General features: G+C 45.2%; 1 protein-coding gene across 1 annotated transcript; it reads right to left on the reverse strand.

The window, feature by feature from the left end:
- Nucleotides 1–1133: 1133 nt before the first annotated feature.
- LOC137536868 (zinc finger protein 484-like) lies at nt 1134–16335 on the reverse strand. The gene is made up of 7 exons (XM_068259052.1): nt 16243–16335; nt 11435–11524; nt 9233–9311; nt 9032–9117; nt 8093–8582; nt 2801–2961; nt 1134–2719 (listed from the first exon to the last, which is right to left on the reverse strand). The coding sequence occupies exons 1-7, from the start codon at nt 16333–16335 to the stop codon at nt 1796–1798; spliced, it is 1923 nt and encodes a 640-aa protein (XP_068115153.1). The 3' UTR covers nt 1134–1795.
- Between the last annotated feature and the right edge of the window lie 119 nt (nt 16336–16454).

The following is a 16454-nucleotide window of genomic DNA, read 5'->3' on the forward strand; positions in this document are numbered from 1 at the left end:
TTATCAACTTCCAAAACTGAGTGCATCTGAAGCTACACATCTCTGCAAGCCTGGAACCTAACCTCTTTGTAAAGAGTATAGACTACCTAGAACTTGCTGTCCTGCTGCTAATCACCTGCACAGAGCTGGAGCTTGTTACTCATTTCCCACACCTGCACTAATCCACTGGTTAGCAGCAGACACTCCCAGAACAAACACTCTGGCTGTGGACCAATTTGCAATAGCCAAATGCTCTCAATAATGCTAGTGCCTTAGAGAGCAATTTTGCCACCTAAAAGCAAACCGATTTCCGGGAAAGTGATTTTGGGTCTTGTTGTCCCGTATGAAATCGCTGCAAACATGCTGCATACAGAGCAAATTGGAATCACTCCTGCAGGATCACAGCCATTCACTTTCAGCACAGAAGCACTTGTAAAATGGCCAGCAATTCCTAGAAAGCACAAATCACTGCTGAAAGCTCTCTAGTGGGTCCCAGGCCTGAGGGAACCTGTTTTGCATGTCTATATGTGAGAAAACTGAATAATGTTTGCCATTAAGCCCTGCAATGTATAAAGATGGAGGGAAGGCATTGCCACTTTCTCAGCTATGGTGGAGTTACTCTTTAAGCTTATGTGTGAAGACAGCTGTCCTGACTTGTTGCCCAGTATGACAGACACCACGATTCTTCTGTCTGTGAGCTTTTCCTCTGGATGACTACTGACGTCTGCCCTATGAAACATTCCATTCTCATGGTAATATTTCCCTCTCTCTGAACATGAACTCTAACACTTTCCTGTGTGTGCTGTCTGTTGTTTAAGACATTTGGATATGGAACCGCACTCAAATGACCAAAGCCCACATTCAAAGGATCAGATGTGCAGGACCTTCCACCTGGGTACCCGCCAAGATCCTTCCAGTAAAATGATTGATTGAAGTCTGCATATTCTTCAATAGTCCTGGAAACTTTATTAGTACGAGGTTAAAACATTGTGCTGTGTGGCAGCAACAGTCTGCTGTTTTAAGCTCCTGCCCTTTTTTAAGCTGCTTAGTTAGCTTCAAGGCAGCTTGAAAAAGGGCAGGAGCCCAAAACAGCAGACTGCTGCTGCCACACAGCACTATGTTTTAATCTTGCACTAATAAAGTTTCCAGGACTATTGAAAATTGTGTGGACTTCAAACAATTGTTTTGTTGTTTAAGACGCTTCTCAGTTTGGCTGAAAGATTACCTACTGTCTGAAAAAGAAAAAGGATGCTCTGCAGTGTGAATTCCCCTCATGTCTGAAACGTTCCCATTTCTGAGTGAAGCATTTCCCACATTCAGAACTTGAGAATGCCGACTCTCCATTGTGATTTCTCTGCTGTCTGTAAAGGAATGCCTTCTCACTGGAGCATTTCCCACACTGAGCAGGAACATGAACGCTCATCTATGTCAGTTTTCTGGCGACAAAATAATCTAGGTTTTCAGATTCAAACATAAACAATATAAACATGAAAAAGGTCACTCTCTAGTGCGAAATTTCTGGTATTTAAGAACACTAATCTTCACGATACAAATTTTCTCACATGCTGTACATGAAAAGGGCTGCTAACCTGTGTGACTTCTCTGAGACTTGTCTGAGAAAAAACGATTACTTTCCGAACATGAAAAATCACACTTTCCTGTGTGACTACTCTGATGAGTAATTAAGACTTGCTTTCTGCGCATAATATTTCCCACACTCTGAGCATGAAAATGGACGCTCAGTTGTGTGAGTTCTTTGATGTGTAATAAGATATGACTTAAACTGTTTGTCACATTCTGAACATGAAAAATCCCACTATGTTGTATGGCTTCTCTGATGACGAGACAGGTTTGATTTATCATTGAAACATTTCCCACACTCTGAGCATGAAAAGGGGTGCTCACCTGTGTGACCTCTCTGATGATCAATGAGATGTGCCTTCATAGTAAACTTTCCTGCATGACTTCTCCAATGAGAATTAAGGTGTTCTTTCCGAGTGAAACATTTCCCGCACTCTGAGCATAAAAAGGGACGCTCACCTGTGTGAATTATCTGATGCCTAATAAGATATGACTTTCGAGTAAACTGTTTGTCACATTCTGAACATGAAAAATCACGCTCTCCTGTGTGACTTCTCTGATGACTATGCAGGTTTGATTTGTCAGAGAAACATTTCCCACACTCTGAGCAAGAGAAGGGACGCTCACCTGTGTGAATTCTCTGATGTGTAATAAGACTTCCCTTCTGAGTAAACCGTTTCCCACATTCTGAACATGAAAATTCAAGCTCTGCTGAGTGACTTCTCTGATGAGGACGCTCACCTGTGTGAATTCTCAGATGATTAATAAGACTTGACTTACCAGTAAAGTGTTTGTCACATTCTGAACATGAAAAATCACGCTTTCCTGTGTGAGTTCTCTGATGACTATGCAAATTTGATTTGTCTGTGAAACATTTCCCACACTCTGAGCAAGAGAAGGGACGCTCACCTGTGTGAATTCTTTGATGTGTAATAAGACTTCCCTTCTGAGTATACTGTTTGCCACATTCTGAACATGAAAAATCACGCTTTCCTGTGTGAGTTCTCTGATGAGTATTAAGGTTTGATTTGTCAGTGAAATATTTCCCACACTCTGGACATGAAAAGATACGCTTGGCTCTGCAACTTTTCTGGTGTAAAACAAATGATTTTGTTTTCCAGTTTTCACATTCAGATGAAGGAAATGTCTTCTCACCCATCTGTTTAAGAATACAAGAATTACCAGACGATTCCCCAACATTGGACAAATCTCTAGATCTATCGGCAGTGTGAGATCTCACCTGGATATTTGGGATAACGGGATGTGATGTGTCAGAAGATTCCTCAGGATTAGAGGGATCTGGTGATCTCCCCTTATGGTAAAGTCTGTGCTGTGTATTTCCAGTAATGGGGTTTCCTACTGGAGAATATTGTGTGATACCCTTATCTTCTGCAGTATAATCTGGAGAGGAAATTTTTCAGAAATATTGTATCTTTATTATCAAGTTGACACAGCCCTGTTCACTAGCCCAACCTTTAAACCACACACACACACACACACACACACACACACACACACACACACACACACACACACACACACACACACACACACACACACACACACACACACACACACACACACACACACACACACACACACACACACACACACACACACACACACACACACACACACACACACACACACACACACACACACACACACACACACACACACACACACACACACACACACACACACACACACACACACACACACACACACACACACACACACACACACACACACACACACACACACACCGAAATATTTCTAGCCTTTATGTCTCATAATTTTGATGATTATGGCTTACAGCTTATGAGAACCTCAAAATCTCAGACCATTAGAATAATGTGGAAATGTTAAATATTCTAGGCTCCTGCCTCTCAGCCATCTCATCCTGGATGTCTGCCAGGTTCCTAAAGTTAAACCTGGGTAAAACATTTTCCCACCCCATGCAGTCTACCCCCCACGGACATCTATGTCACTGTCAATGGTACAGTCATCCGCCCAACCATACAAGCCCGCTGCCTGGGTTTCACCCTGGACTTGACCCTTTCCTTCTACCCCCACATCCAAACCATTGCTAGGGCCTACAATCTCGATTTACGCAAAATCTTCAAGATCCGGCCTTTGCTGACCCTGGACACTGCCAAACTCCTTGTCCATGCCCTCATCCTCTCCTGTCTGTATTACGACAACACCCTCCTGTCAGGCCTTCCTCAAAACAACATCACCCCAGTACAATCTGTCATGAATGCAGCAGCCAGACTAATCTACTCATCCCACCATTCTGTTTCCTCGATTCCCCTACGCAAATCCCTTAACTGGCTTCCAAAATGCTTCAGAATCAGCTTCAAGATCCTAGATCTTACAATTCTATACAAAAATCCTGTCCAACCTAAATCTCTGATCTGGTCAACAGATACACACCTGGCCGCCCACTTCGCTCCTCCAGGAACCTCCTCCTAACCACCCCATGCATCTCACATGCACGAGTACAGGACTTTACTAGAGCTGCCCCCATCCTGTGGAACTTTCTCTCACTGCCCATCAGGCTTGCCCCCTCCTACAACACCTTCAAACAACTCCTCAAAACTCACCTCAAGGAGGCCTACCCCACCTCAATGCTGCCCTATCTCTCCCTGCCGAGATCCTCTCAACGTAGCCCCCCTCCATTCGTGTCGCCACACCCTCCCTTAAGATTGTTAGCCGTTGGCATGGACCTCTCTACTTGTGTATCGTACTTGATTGTGTACTCTACCCATAGTAATGTGTATTACTGGGACTACCACTCCAGTGTATGATCTGGCATTGTATTACTGCCTGTATTGTGTTGTGTACCTTATTGCTTTTTACCTGTATTGCGTGGTTATTCAACCTGGTCAGTGATGTCTGTAATTTTATGTATAATACAGGGCTGTGTAATATGTTGGCACTATATAAATCCAATAAATAATAATAATAGGCTTGAAGTGTCAGACTCTAATCAGCTAACTAATTGCATATGTTAGTTTCACCTTTTATGCTAAATTACTGAAAAAAAATGGACTTTTGCACAACATTCTAATTTTTATGAGGGCACTGAGCAGTTCACAGGTCATAATGTTATAAATTCTGCCCTCCATCACCTTAAAAGACAAGGAGGGTTTGAGCCACTGGGAGGAAATAAAGGCTTTAGCCACCACTAATATAAACTAAAGCAATCTGTGTTGTGGATTCTTAAATCTGTCAATCAATCTGACGTCCAACTTCAACACCACCATGCGTTGCGTTAGGGGCAAGTTATGCGGCCTTAACGTCCCCTAAAACGCAACGTCTTGGTGTGAAAGAGGCCTTAAGCATACCTACGTATAATTGGTAATGATACACTCACCATGCCCTGTGTTAAACTCTCCCCCTCCCGCTTTGCCATTTCTAAATTACATTGCAGCAGCGCCAAAAGTTGCACTGCCTGTAACCTCGGAATGGGAAACCTGCGGGTCCTGTCTACACATGCTCAGGCTTCCTGGCTTCTTCTTCCTCCTCTGTTCTCCTTCCTTCTGTTGCATGTCATATTGCACGCACGGCAGAAGGGAGGGGAACAGAAGAGCAAGAAGCAAGCAAGCCTGCGCATGCGCAGAGAGGACCCGCAGGCTTCCTATTCCGAGGTCACAGCGTGACTTTTGTTGCCGCTGTCATGTAATTTAGAACGGGCAAAAAAGGAGGTGGATATTTTAACACAGAGCACGGTAAGTGTATCGACATTAGCAATTATACATGGGTGTGCTTAAATGCATACCCAGTGCCTCTGCTCAGGGTCCCTTTAACAGAAGTACCCCATGATTTGGAACAAGATTTTATATTGAGGAATGGAGATGGGCCTTTAATGTGGTGTACAGCATCTTCTCCTCATTTGTTGGTACTATGATGTTATACTAAGGAATGGAGATGGACCTTTCATATGGTGTACAGTATCTCCTCCTCATTTGTTGGTACTATGATGTTATACTGAGGAATGGAGATGGGCCGTTCATATGGTGTACAGTATCTCCTCCTCATTTGTTGGTGCTATGATGTTATACTGAGGAATGGAGATGGGCCTTTCATATGGTGTACAGTATCTCCTCCTCATTTGTTGGTGCTATGATGTTATACTGAGGAATGGAGATGGACCTTTTATATGGTGTACAGCAGGGCTGCCCAATGCGTCGATCGCGATCTACCAGTAGATCGCGAAGGACTGCTGGGTAGATCGCGTCGGCATTTTAAAATAGTACGCCAGACACTGACTATGCAGCGCCGGCGTACCGTCTGATTGTGCTGCTCTGCTGCCCTATGCAGAGCAGCACAGAGCACACAGCCAATAGGGAGAGGCAAAGAGAGCGCCGCGTCATGCCCCCCTCCTTCCTCCCCAGCCCTCCCACTTCCTCTTTGTCCGCCGCTCTCCTCCTCATGTAGTCCGGAACCCCGTCGCCGACCCTGCATGCCTTGCAGCACTGACATCTGATTAGCGACAATCCGCAGTGGAGAGGAGAGCGGTGGGTAAGGACGTGTATAAAGGAAGTGCTTTGCCTGTATACACGCCGTTATCCTCCGCTCTCCTCTCCACCGCTGGTCACCGCTATCAGATGTCTCAGTGCTGCATGCTCCTCCGGGCATGCAGGGTGAGTGAAGGGGGGTGGAGGAGAGCGGCGGCTGGTGGAGGGAGGGGGCACCTATCTATATGACTGGGGCACCTATACCTAGCTATCAATATATGGGGGCACCTACACGTGGCTATCTATATGTGAGGGGGAACCTATGCCTAGCTATCTATGTGGGGGACAGCAATGCCTAGCTATCTATATCGGGGACCACCTATGCCTAGCTATCTATATCGGGGACCACCTATGCCTAGCTATCTATGTGGGGGACACCTATGCCTAGCTATCTATATCGGGGACCACCTATGCCTAGCTATCTATATTTGGGGGGCACCTATGCTTGGCTATCTATATGGGGGGCACCTATGCCTAGATATATAGGGAGCACCTATGCCTAGCTATCTATATGGGGGGGCACCTATGCCTAGCTATATAAGGGGACCTATGCCTAGCTTTCTATACGGGGGCACCTATGCGTAGCTACTTATATTAAGGGCAGCTATACCTGGCTATTTTAAATGTTGGTAGATCTCTTGAGCTCTGGAATTTTAAAAGTAGCTCGCGAGTCAAAAAAGTGTGGGCACCCCTGGTGTATAGTATCTCCTCCTCATTTGTTGGCACTATGATGTTATACTGAGGAATGGAGATTGGCCTTTCATATGGTGTACAGTATCTCCTCCTCATTTGTTGGTACTATGATGTTATACTGAGGAATGGACATGGGCCTTTCATATGGTGTACAGTATCTCCCCCTCATTTGTTGGTACTATGATGTTATACTGAGGAATGGAGATGGGCCTTTCATATGGTGTACAGTATCCCCTCCTCATTTGTTGGTACTATGATGTTATACTGAGGAATGGAGATGGGCCTTTCATATGGTGTACAGTATCTCCTCCTCATTTGTTGGTGCTATGATGTTATACTGAGGAATGGAGATGGGCCTTTCATATGGTGTACAGTATCTCCTCCTCATTTGTTGGTGCTATGATGTTATACTGAGGAATGGAGATGGGCTTTTCATATGGTGTACAGTATCCCCTCCTCATTTGTTAGTGCTATGATGTTATACTGAGGAATGGAGATGGACCTTTTATATGGTGTACAGTATCTCCTCCTCATTTGTTGGTACTATGAGGTTATACTGAGGAATGGAGATGGGCCTTTCATATGGTGTACAGTATCCCCTCCTCATTTGTTAGTGCTACGATGTTATACTGAGGAATGGAGATGGACCTTTTATATGGTGTACAGTATCTCCTCCTCATTTGTTGGTACTATGATGTTATACTGAGGAATGGACATGGGCCTTTCATATGGTGTACAGTATCTCCCCCTCATTTGTTGGTACTATGATGTTATACTGAGGAATGGAGATGGGCCTTTCATATGGTGTACAGTATCCCCTCCTCATTTGTTGGTACTATGATGTTATACTGAGGAATGGAGATGGGCCTTTCATATGGTGTACAGTATCTCCTCCTCATTTGTTGGTGCTATGATGTTATACTGAGGAATGGAGATGGGCCTTTCATATGGTGTACAGTATCCCCTCCTCATTTGTTGGTGCTATGATGTTATACTGAGGAATGGAGATGGACCTTTTATATGGTGTACAGTATCTCCTCCTCATTTGTTGGTACTATGAGGTTATACTGAGGAATGGAGATGGGCCTTTCATATGGTGTACAGTATCCCCTCCTCATTTGTTGGTACTATGATGTTATATTGAGGAATAGAGATGGACCTTTGAATAAAAAAAAAAAAACAAATCTTAACTTTGCTGCTGTAGTTTCCATCTTAGTGATGAGAAAATCTTGTCTGACACCTTTATTGTTCACATCTGCTTGTCCAAATATACAATACAGTGTAAACCAGTGATCCATGCAGTGCTCATTACTCACATGTGCAAATATCTCGATTACATTCCTCTTGTTTTATTGTTCCAATCATGACACCCTCCTCCATAGACTGCTGATCACCCCTCACATATTTCTCTTCTTCCTCTTTAATTGTCCTCATCATGTCACCCTCCTCCATAGACTGCTGATCACCCCTCACATACTTCTCTTCTTCCTCTTTAATTGTCCTTATGTCACCCTCCATAGACTGCTGATCACCACTCACATACTTCTCTTCTTCCTCTTCCTCTTTAATTGTCCTGATCAGGTCACCCTCCATAGACTGCTGATTACCACTCACATATGTCTCTTCTTCCTCTTTAATTGTCCTCATCATGTCACCCTCCTTCATAGACTGCAGGTCACCCCTCACATACTTCTCTTCTTCTTCCTCTTTAATTGTTCTCATCATGTGACTCTCCTCCATAGACTGCTGATCATTCTTCACATACGTCTCTTGTTTCTCAATGTTCAAATCAGTATATTCTTTGGACTAAAAACACAAAATTAAAATATAAAAACATATTGTCTGTAAGCTTAGATTACTAGCAAGTTCATGTTGTTGGAGAAAGGACAGTTTGGAGGACAGGCGATAACATCACTGTGGGGTTATTTGTTTGTAGTAAAGGGAGCAGGAACAACTCTGGGACAGATGGCTGCGTGACATCATAGCCTGACACAGCTACTGCCTACTGAGCGCACCCCAGTGGCTGCAGCTCAAGCGCTTTGAGTCCGCCAGGAGAAAAGCACACTATAAAATGTTATTTTCTCGTCTTTTATTGTCTCGTCTTTAGTAGATCATAATATAATTGATCTAATATCAACAGAAAACAAAATTTAGTGCAAATTGAGTAGTGTGTCAGCTTTAGATAGATCATAGGTTATCTCATACAGCATGAAGTCTTTTTTTGGACTGTCTGTGATACTCTCAAGTCCACATACCTTATAATGGTGAGGAATGGTGTGATCTTCCTGAGAATAAAGAGGACCTGTACATCTCTCTGGTGCGTGTATGTTACCGGTTCCATCTGTAGAAAACGCATAGATACAAGCTGAATACATTGTTGTTATATGATTGGGGGAAATCTAGGTGGACCCTTCATACCGCTGTCTCCTTTACAAGACATGAAAGTCTCCTCTTACCCAGTGATGGGAGGGGCAGCGGATTCTCCATCAGGAGATCCTTGCAGAGGTCCTTGTGTCCTTCTATATACTGACACTCCTGCAGGGAGAAATAGGGGCATTCTGACATCTTATAGGAACCTGATACACACACACACTGCAGTCACTAAACAGATACGTTGGTAATAACCCATAATTCCCTGCACTGCTCACCTCTCCAATAAACAACAATATTACCTTATAAATAGATAGCTCTTAAGATCTTCTCACTTCTACCCATTATGGCTTCCCTGGTGGTGTAAGTGGGCCCCTCTCCCTCCCAAATATGGCTTCCCTGGTGGTCTTAGTGCCCCTCCCCCCATCCTGTGCTCTCCTGTGCCCAGTATATATATAGCAGAGTATGTGCACAATGCTTCTCCCACACTTTCTCCACTGGGCGATAGGCAATATTCTACTTTACGGGACCCAGAAGGAATCCCCATAGATAAAGGAATTGCACCGCTCTGGCACCATTAAATTTAATAAAAATCACATCCCCTTGTAGCTAACTAACTAAGCCAACTAGATGTCATTTGCAATGTCTGATAAACAAGATAATTCCATATCAGATGACAATCATTAAAAAATATGTAGCTGAACGGTGTAAAATGACAATGACAACAAGCAACCGATATCGGGTATTCTGCCCAATCCGACTGGGAGATCAGTTTAGAGGACTATAGGGCAGATGTCGTGCAGTCGTCCAGTGTGTACAATGTCAGTCAAACATCGCTGTTCCAGAGCATGTGCGCATGTCGTGTGAAATGTCACTCCCGCTTGCACTCGCAGCATTCCAGCAACATCATTGTTTGGAATGTTGGTGTGAAAGAACAATGTTGTTTAAACTACTTCATTTGTTTTTGCTTGGTAATGTCTTTTCAGCAACATCGCTCATTTGTGTGCATTGACTTTAATGTAGTGTGCAATCCATAGGACAAAGAAAAGCCTGGCACTATAGTTTAATAACAGCAGCAAAAATGGCAAAATCAGATACATACTCAAACTGTGGAATGGTGGTGGTGAGGCAGCTGTGGGTGCCAGAGGGTGCTCGGCTGCTATACTGCTTTCAGTCTTGAGCACGTAGTTTAGATCGGGTGGATACTTTTGTAGCAACTATTTGCTGGAAGTAACCACTTATTTACAGCAACAAAGTCAGAGTGCCTGCCAGCTCCTTTGATACAATTAATCTAGAGTGTGTATGGACCTTAACCCTTGCTCATCTCTCCTGACCTCCACCTACTTACTTCTCACCTCTCCTCCCAGCCACTGCTGACCTTTTCCATACTATATCACCCCATTGTTGTCATTCCCCGAACCCAATGCGACTACTACCCTTCACTGTGGCTGTATACATAGCATTGCCCTGCTCACTTGTCCTATACAGCATTACCTTCCAACTCATCCTCTACCTTAACACTCACCTATCCACTACATACCTCTCATTCATCCTGACACCACCCTGAAAGCCTCCCCTGCATTGTGCTGAACTGACTGAGAAACAAATTACAATGCTGAGCTTTCCAGCCACAGGCACACTGGAATAAGCACCAGCAGCCTGTACACTGCAGGAATCCAGGCTATGTAGAGGCAATAAATCACTCTGAATAGGTAGGAGCTCCTCACCCACCAGCAGGAAACCACTGAGGACACACAGACATCTCTCAATGGCTGGATGTTGGTCAGTGCAGGCGAGGCACAGGAGAAAGGCAGCAGCTGCATTAAGGCAGGAGAGGAGGAGTCAGCACAGGAACACAGCCACAAGTAAGGTATCCTGATTTGCCTTCCTGGTGTCACTCTGACGTCTGTCACTGAGGACTCTCACTGAAGGGACACTTGGCCACGAGGTAGAACTTATTTGGAGGGACATTACTGCTGTGCTTATTCTAGCACGGAATATTATTGTTGCACTGGCTGTAGTATGGGACTCAGCATTTAGAGATGAGTGCTATGTATATCGGACTACGAGACAGGTAAAAGCCCAGCACACCCATTGCTCTCTCTGTGTTGGATGTGTAGAACTACAAGACCTGCATGCTATGCTAGAAACGTTCTGAATGTGTAGAAAAATAATCCCAGACTCCCTACATGCCCTCTAGTCCTTCCCTACAAATCCCAAAATGTCCAACTGATATCTCTCTTTGTGCACTACTAATTCCAGCAACTGGGATCAGCAAATATCATTACCTGCTCTGCCTCTGTCAGTTCCAGCAATTTCTCCTCTCTACTTCCTGTCACTTCTAACCTGGAACTTCCTGTCATTAGCTCCGCCTCTTCCTGTATCAAGAATCAAAATCAACTTTATTGCAAAGTGCGATTGGTCATTGTGAAAATAACAACATAGGCCTGGTGCACACCAGAGGAGTTTTTCTGAGCATATTAAGTTTTTGAAACCTCCTGCTAATGTTATCCTATGTGTCTATGCACACTGGAGCGATGTGGTTTTGTATAAAAAAAACAAAAACCCATAGCATTACATTAGGAAGAGCTTTTGAAAGCTCTAGCGTTTGGGGAGCTTTTCTGGTGTGTCTCAGCCCATAGATAATGACGCACACAACAACAGTGAATAGCAAATATTAAAAACACACATAGAAATGAAAGGGATACTTAACCACTTAAAGGGATACTGTAGGGGTCGGGGGAAAATGAGCTGAACTTACCCGGGGCTTCTAATGGTCCCCCGCAGACATCCTGTGCCCGCGCAGCCGCTCACCGATGCTCTGGCCCCGCCTCCGGTTCACTTCTGGAATTTCTGACTTTAAAGTCAGAAAACCACTGCGCCTGCGTTGCCGTGTCCTCGATCCCGCTGATGTCATCAAGAGCGCACAGCGCAGGCCCAGTATGGTTTGTGTCTGCGCAGTACACTCCTGGTGACATCAACGGGAGCGAGGACACGGCAACGCAGGCGCAGTGGTTTTCTGACCTTAAAGTCAGAAATTCCAGAAGTGAACCGGAGGCGGGGCCGGAGCATTGGGGAGTGGCTGCGCCAACACAGGATGTCTGCGGGGGACCATTAGAAGCCCCAGGTAAGTTCAGCTCATTTTCCCCCGACCCCCCTACAGTATCCCTTTAAATGAGTTCTGTGGCATGCGTAAAAGAACATAAACTGACACTTACATGGGGCTTCTATCGGCCCCCTGCAGCTGTAATTAGGGATGGGATCAGAAGTGCAAGCACTCAAATTTGTGATTTAAATTAGCCTTAAATTAGCCTAAATTGCTGCAGCTGAGCGGCTGGACAAGAAGGGGTTAGTTACCCATAAATCTGCCGCCTTGGTGAGGCTTGCAACGCGATCAATAGGACGCGTGCAAGCTATTTTGAACGCTGGGCGGGTGGCAGAATTATGGATAACTAACCCCTTCCCCTTCAGTTGCCGCAATTTCAAAATCTAATTTAAATCACGAATTTGAGTGCTTAGGTACTCGTGATCCCATCCCTAGCTGTAATGTCTTGCGCCGTCCTCCTACGATCCTCGGCTACCCGCCTAAATAGACGAATAATGCTCGCTCCTGCACGTGTCATCGGGAGCTTACTGCGCAGGCACAGTAGAAAGTTTTCTTGTACTGCGCCTGCGCAATAAGCTTGCGATGACACGTGCAGGAGCGAGCACGCTCGCGGCCGAGGCCGTGCAGCCGCAGTGTTGTTACAGTGAAAATTAGACCGGCATTTGCGGCGGGGAACAGAGGGTCATAGGATGATTGCAAGGGGCATGACAGCTGCAGGGTGGCCATAGAAGCCCTGTATGGACCACAGGCTTTACCAGCCCAATCCAAACCCACCCAGACGACCCCCCCCCCCCCCCCGCCGGTGACCAGGCTATTTTTTTTTACAAATCCTGCGCAGGAGACTATAGCGGACAAGAACGTTCAGAAGCCTACGCGTGGCCAGGCCTGTAGGTGAAAACAAAACTAGCTTGTGGTGGAGGACTGGAGGCTCTGTGAGTGACTGCGAGGTCACGGGACGGCTGCAGAGAGCTGGTAGAAGCCCCAGGTGAGTAAAACTGATTTTTTTATTTATGCCTTAAGTATCCCTTTAAGGTATAAGTAATAAAATGATTCCAGAGAGGCTGGAGAGGGAGTCTGAGGGGTTTTGCTGGGGAGGGGGCTTAAGTTCAGGAGGAACCCAGGAGGAATCAGAATCAGAATCCATTCATTTTGCCAAGCATGACTGGGTCATGCCTAGAATTGGTTTTAGCAACAAACAGGCATTTAGGTGTTGAACACTCATTGTCAATGACACACTGACAATAAGATAAGTTACTGCAGCATCAGCAAATGACAGTGATAAAATGACACTTCCATTAAAGTAACTGTAACAAGAGGGATATGGAGGCTTGCATATTTACTTGCTTTTGAGCAAAGCCAGTTGCCTGGCTATACTGCTGATCCTCTGCCTCTAATACGTTTAGCCATAGACCCTAAACATGCATGCAGCAGATAAGGTGTTTCTGACATTATTGTCAGATACGACAAGATTAGCTGCATGCTTGTTTCTGGTGTGATCCAGACACTACTGCAGCCAAATAGATCAGCGAGGCTGCCATGCAACTGGAATTGTTTAAAAAGAAATTAAATATGGTAGCCTCCATATTCTTCTCACTTCAGTTGTCCTTTAATACAATGATAGTGCAAAAAAAAAAAGCTACAACAAAACAGAACAGTATTACTAAAATAACACTCTCATTAACGTGGGCAGCAAATAAAAAAAAAGGTGCGTCTCAGGGGTCGGGGGGAATAGATAGCATTCAAGACTCACCGCTGTGCGGAAGAAAGTGTCTCTCTGCCTCAATATCTTGGTGGTGATGGCCCGGAACCTCCAGCCTGATGGAAGCCATTTGAAGAAACGATGGCCTGGCTGAGACGGATCATTGGCAATCTTCTTCACTCTGGACCCATCCTGGAGTTGTGAACAGTTCTCCAATCACAGCACCCTCTAAGCAGGGGTCTCAAACTCGCGGCCCGCGGGCCATTTGCGGCCCTCGATACAATATTTTGTGGCCCTCGCCGGCAAAAGCTTCCTTATAGTTCGCTTCAGTGCTCCCAAGTAATCCGCCGCATCCCAGCCGCTAAACGAGGGCTGCAGAGCCCCCAAATCGCCCGGGGGGCAATCCGCCGGCATTTCCTGGAAGGGGCAGAGCTTTCAGCTTCAGCTCTGCCCCTCCTGACGTCAATCACCGCACGGATTGCCGCCTCTCCCCGCTCCTCTCTGTGAAGGAAAAGTGAGAGGGGCGGACAGAGGCGGCGATGCGCCGCGATTGTGAAATTCCTTATGCGGCCCAGCCTCATCCTGACTTTGCCTCCTGCGGCTCCCAGGTAAATTGAGTTTGAGACCCCTGCTCTACAGCATGATTGTGACTGGCTGAATAGATTTACTGTAGTTTGCTACAACCTATTTGAAATCTTGCATATGAGAGCTTGCTGTCTACCCAATCACATTTCCAGAATTTTCCTATGAGGTTCCTGCTGGGTTCCCTAAACTAGATTTGTGCCAGGAGGACTGCTTGGGGGAAGACAGTGCATGTCAGGTCTGAGAGTGTCAGAGTGCCTTTAAAAGGAAACCTTTAGGGGGATAAAGTACCAAATTTTGGTACTTACCTCGAGAGAGACTTCCCCTGTCTAGGCCCTGCTAAGTATTCTTCCAGTGTCCCCACCCCAAAGCCACTCATCTATGGCTTGCGCATGCACGGACACGCTCGGGCTTCAGTGGAAAGAGCAGAGACAGAGCAGGTCAGTGCTACTGAGCAAGTGCAGGGTGGTCACACTACGGGGCCCTTGTTTCTGAAGGGCTTGGTGGAGGAAGATGGGGGAGGCTTCCCCGTCTTGAGGTAAGTATCTGACTCCCCCCTTCTCACAGATTTACTTTTAGGTTTAGCTCTGTAATCTGCAATGCAGTGTTTCTTAGAGCTGCTTCACCCTATGAGTGTGATTCACAAAGGTGTGATAAATGCTATCACAGCCGTGATAAGCTCATCACACGAGATAGCGTGCAAACCTGTACGCACGCTAACCCTCATGATTAGCTTATTGCTGCCGTAATAGCATTTATCATGCCTTTGTGAATCAAGCTCTACGAGTGCTTTTCTAAGCACCAGCGATTTGAAAAGCACTTGCTAATGTAATGCAATGTGTTCTTACTTGAGCAACAGGATTTTGAAAAAAATCACAAGTAGAATTACATAAGCAGGCACTTTTCAAATCAATAGTGCTTACAAAAGCACTTCTAGGGCTTGATTCACAAAGATGTGCTAACTGATAGCACGGTCGCACTGGCGCTTTGTGCTTGTTATAATGCGCGTAACGGTTTTCGCACGCAATCGCAAATTTTTACTCACTAACGCAAACTTTTGCAGGCAAAAATTTGCCTTAGCATGCAGAAATTCACAATTACGCGTAAAAATTTGCGATTGCGTACAAAAAACGTTATGCGCATTAACGCACACAAAACGTTAGCGCGACCGTGATATCAGTTAGCACGGCTTTGTGAATCAAGCCCCTAGTGGTAACCAGTCCTCCTTCACACTTTCCATCCTCTTTCAGCTTGTTGAGATCCACTGCATCGGCCACAGATTCATATCCATTGTGGCTACATTACCTGACAGTCGTCACATAGTCCCAGCAGTAAGCGCCAATGACGTCAAATTTAAAAGGTATGAGGAAGACAGGAAAGCAGTGGACAGAAGGGTGTGGCAGAAAGAGGACAAGGGGAGGAACATTTTGTGGCTGAATGAATTGAGGAAGCTATCTGGTGTGGGTCGCTGGCTATCTTAAAGTGTGAAAATAAACTAAATTATGTGAAAATAAACTGATGAGATAAACAATTGTACAGTATGTATCCTCCTATTCCAAAAACGACTAAATGGCAACCAGGGTTTGGGAGTACCATCTTTCTTCTGTTAGTAGATGCAGGTGAGGTATTCTATAAAATCTGGGATAATGGAGGGTTTACCCTTCCATATCAAAATCAAGTCGTCGATATATTGTTTAGAAAAAAATTACGTGTTTGAAGAAGGGGCTGTTGTCTTGGAATTTGAGAGTCTCGATGAGTCCCATAGCAAGATTTGCGTAGGAAGGTGCAAAGAAGCTCCCCATCGCGGTCCCGTTGATCTGTTGGTATATGTTATCTTGGAAAGTGAATACATTATGATGGAGTATAAAATCAGTACAATTTACTAGAAACTGCTGTTGGGTATATGACATCAGGAGGTCTG

This window comes from Hyperolius riggenbachi, chromosome 10 (genome assembly GCF_040937935.1).
Source record: "Hyperolius riggenbachi isolate aHypRig1 chromosome 10, aHypRig1.pri, whole genome shotgun sequence".
Taxonomy (NCBI): domain Eukaryota; kingdom Metazoa; phylum Chordata; class Amphibia; order Anura; family Hyperoliidae; genus Hyperolius; species Hyperolius riggenbachi.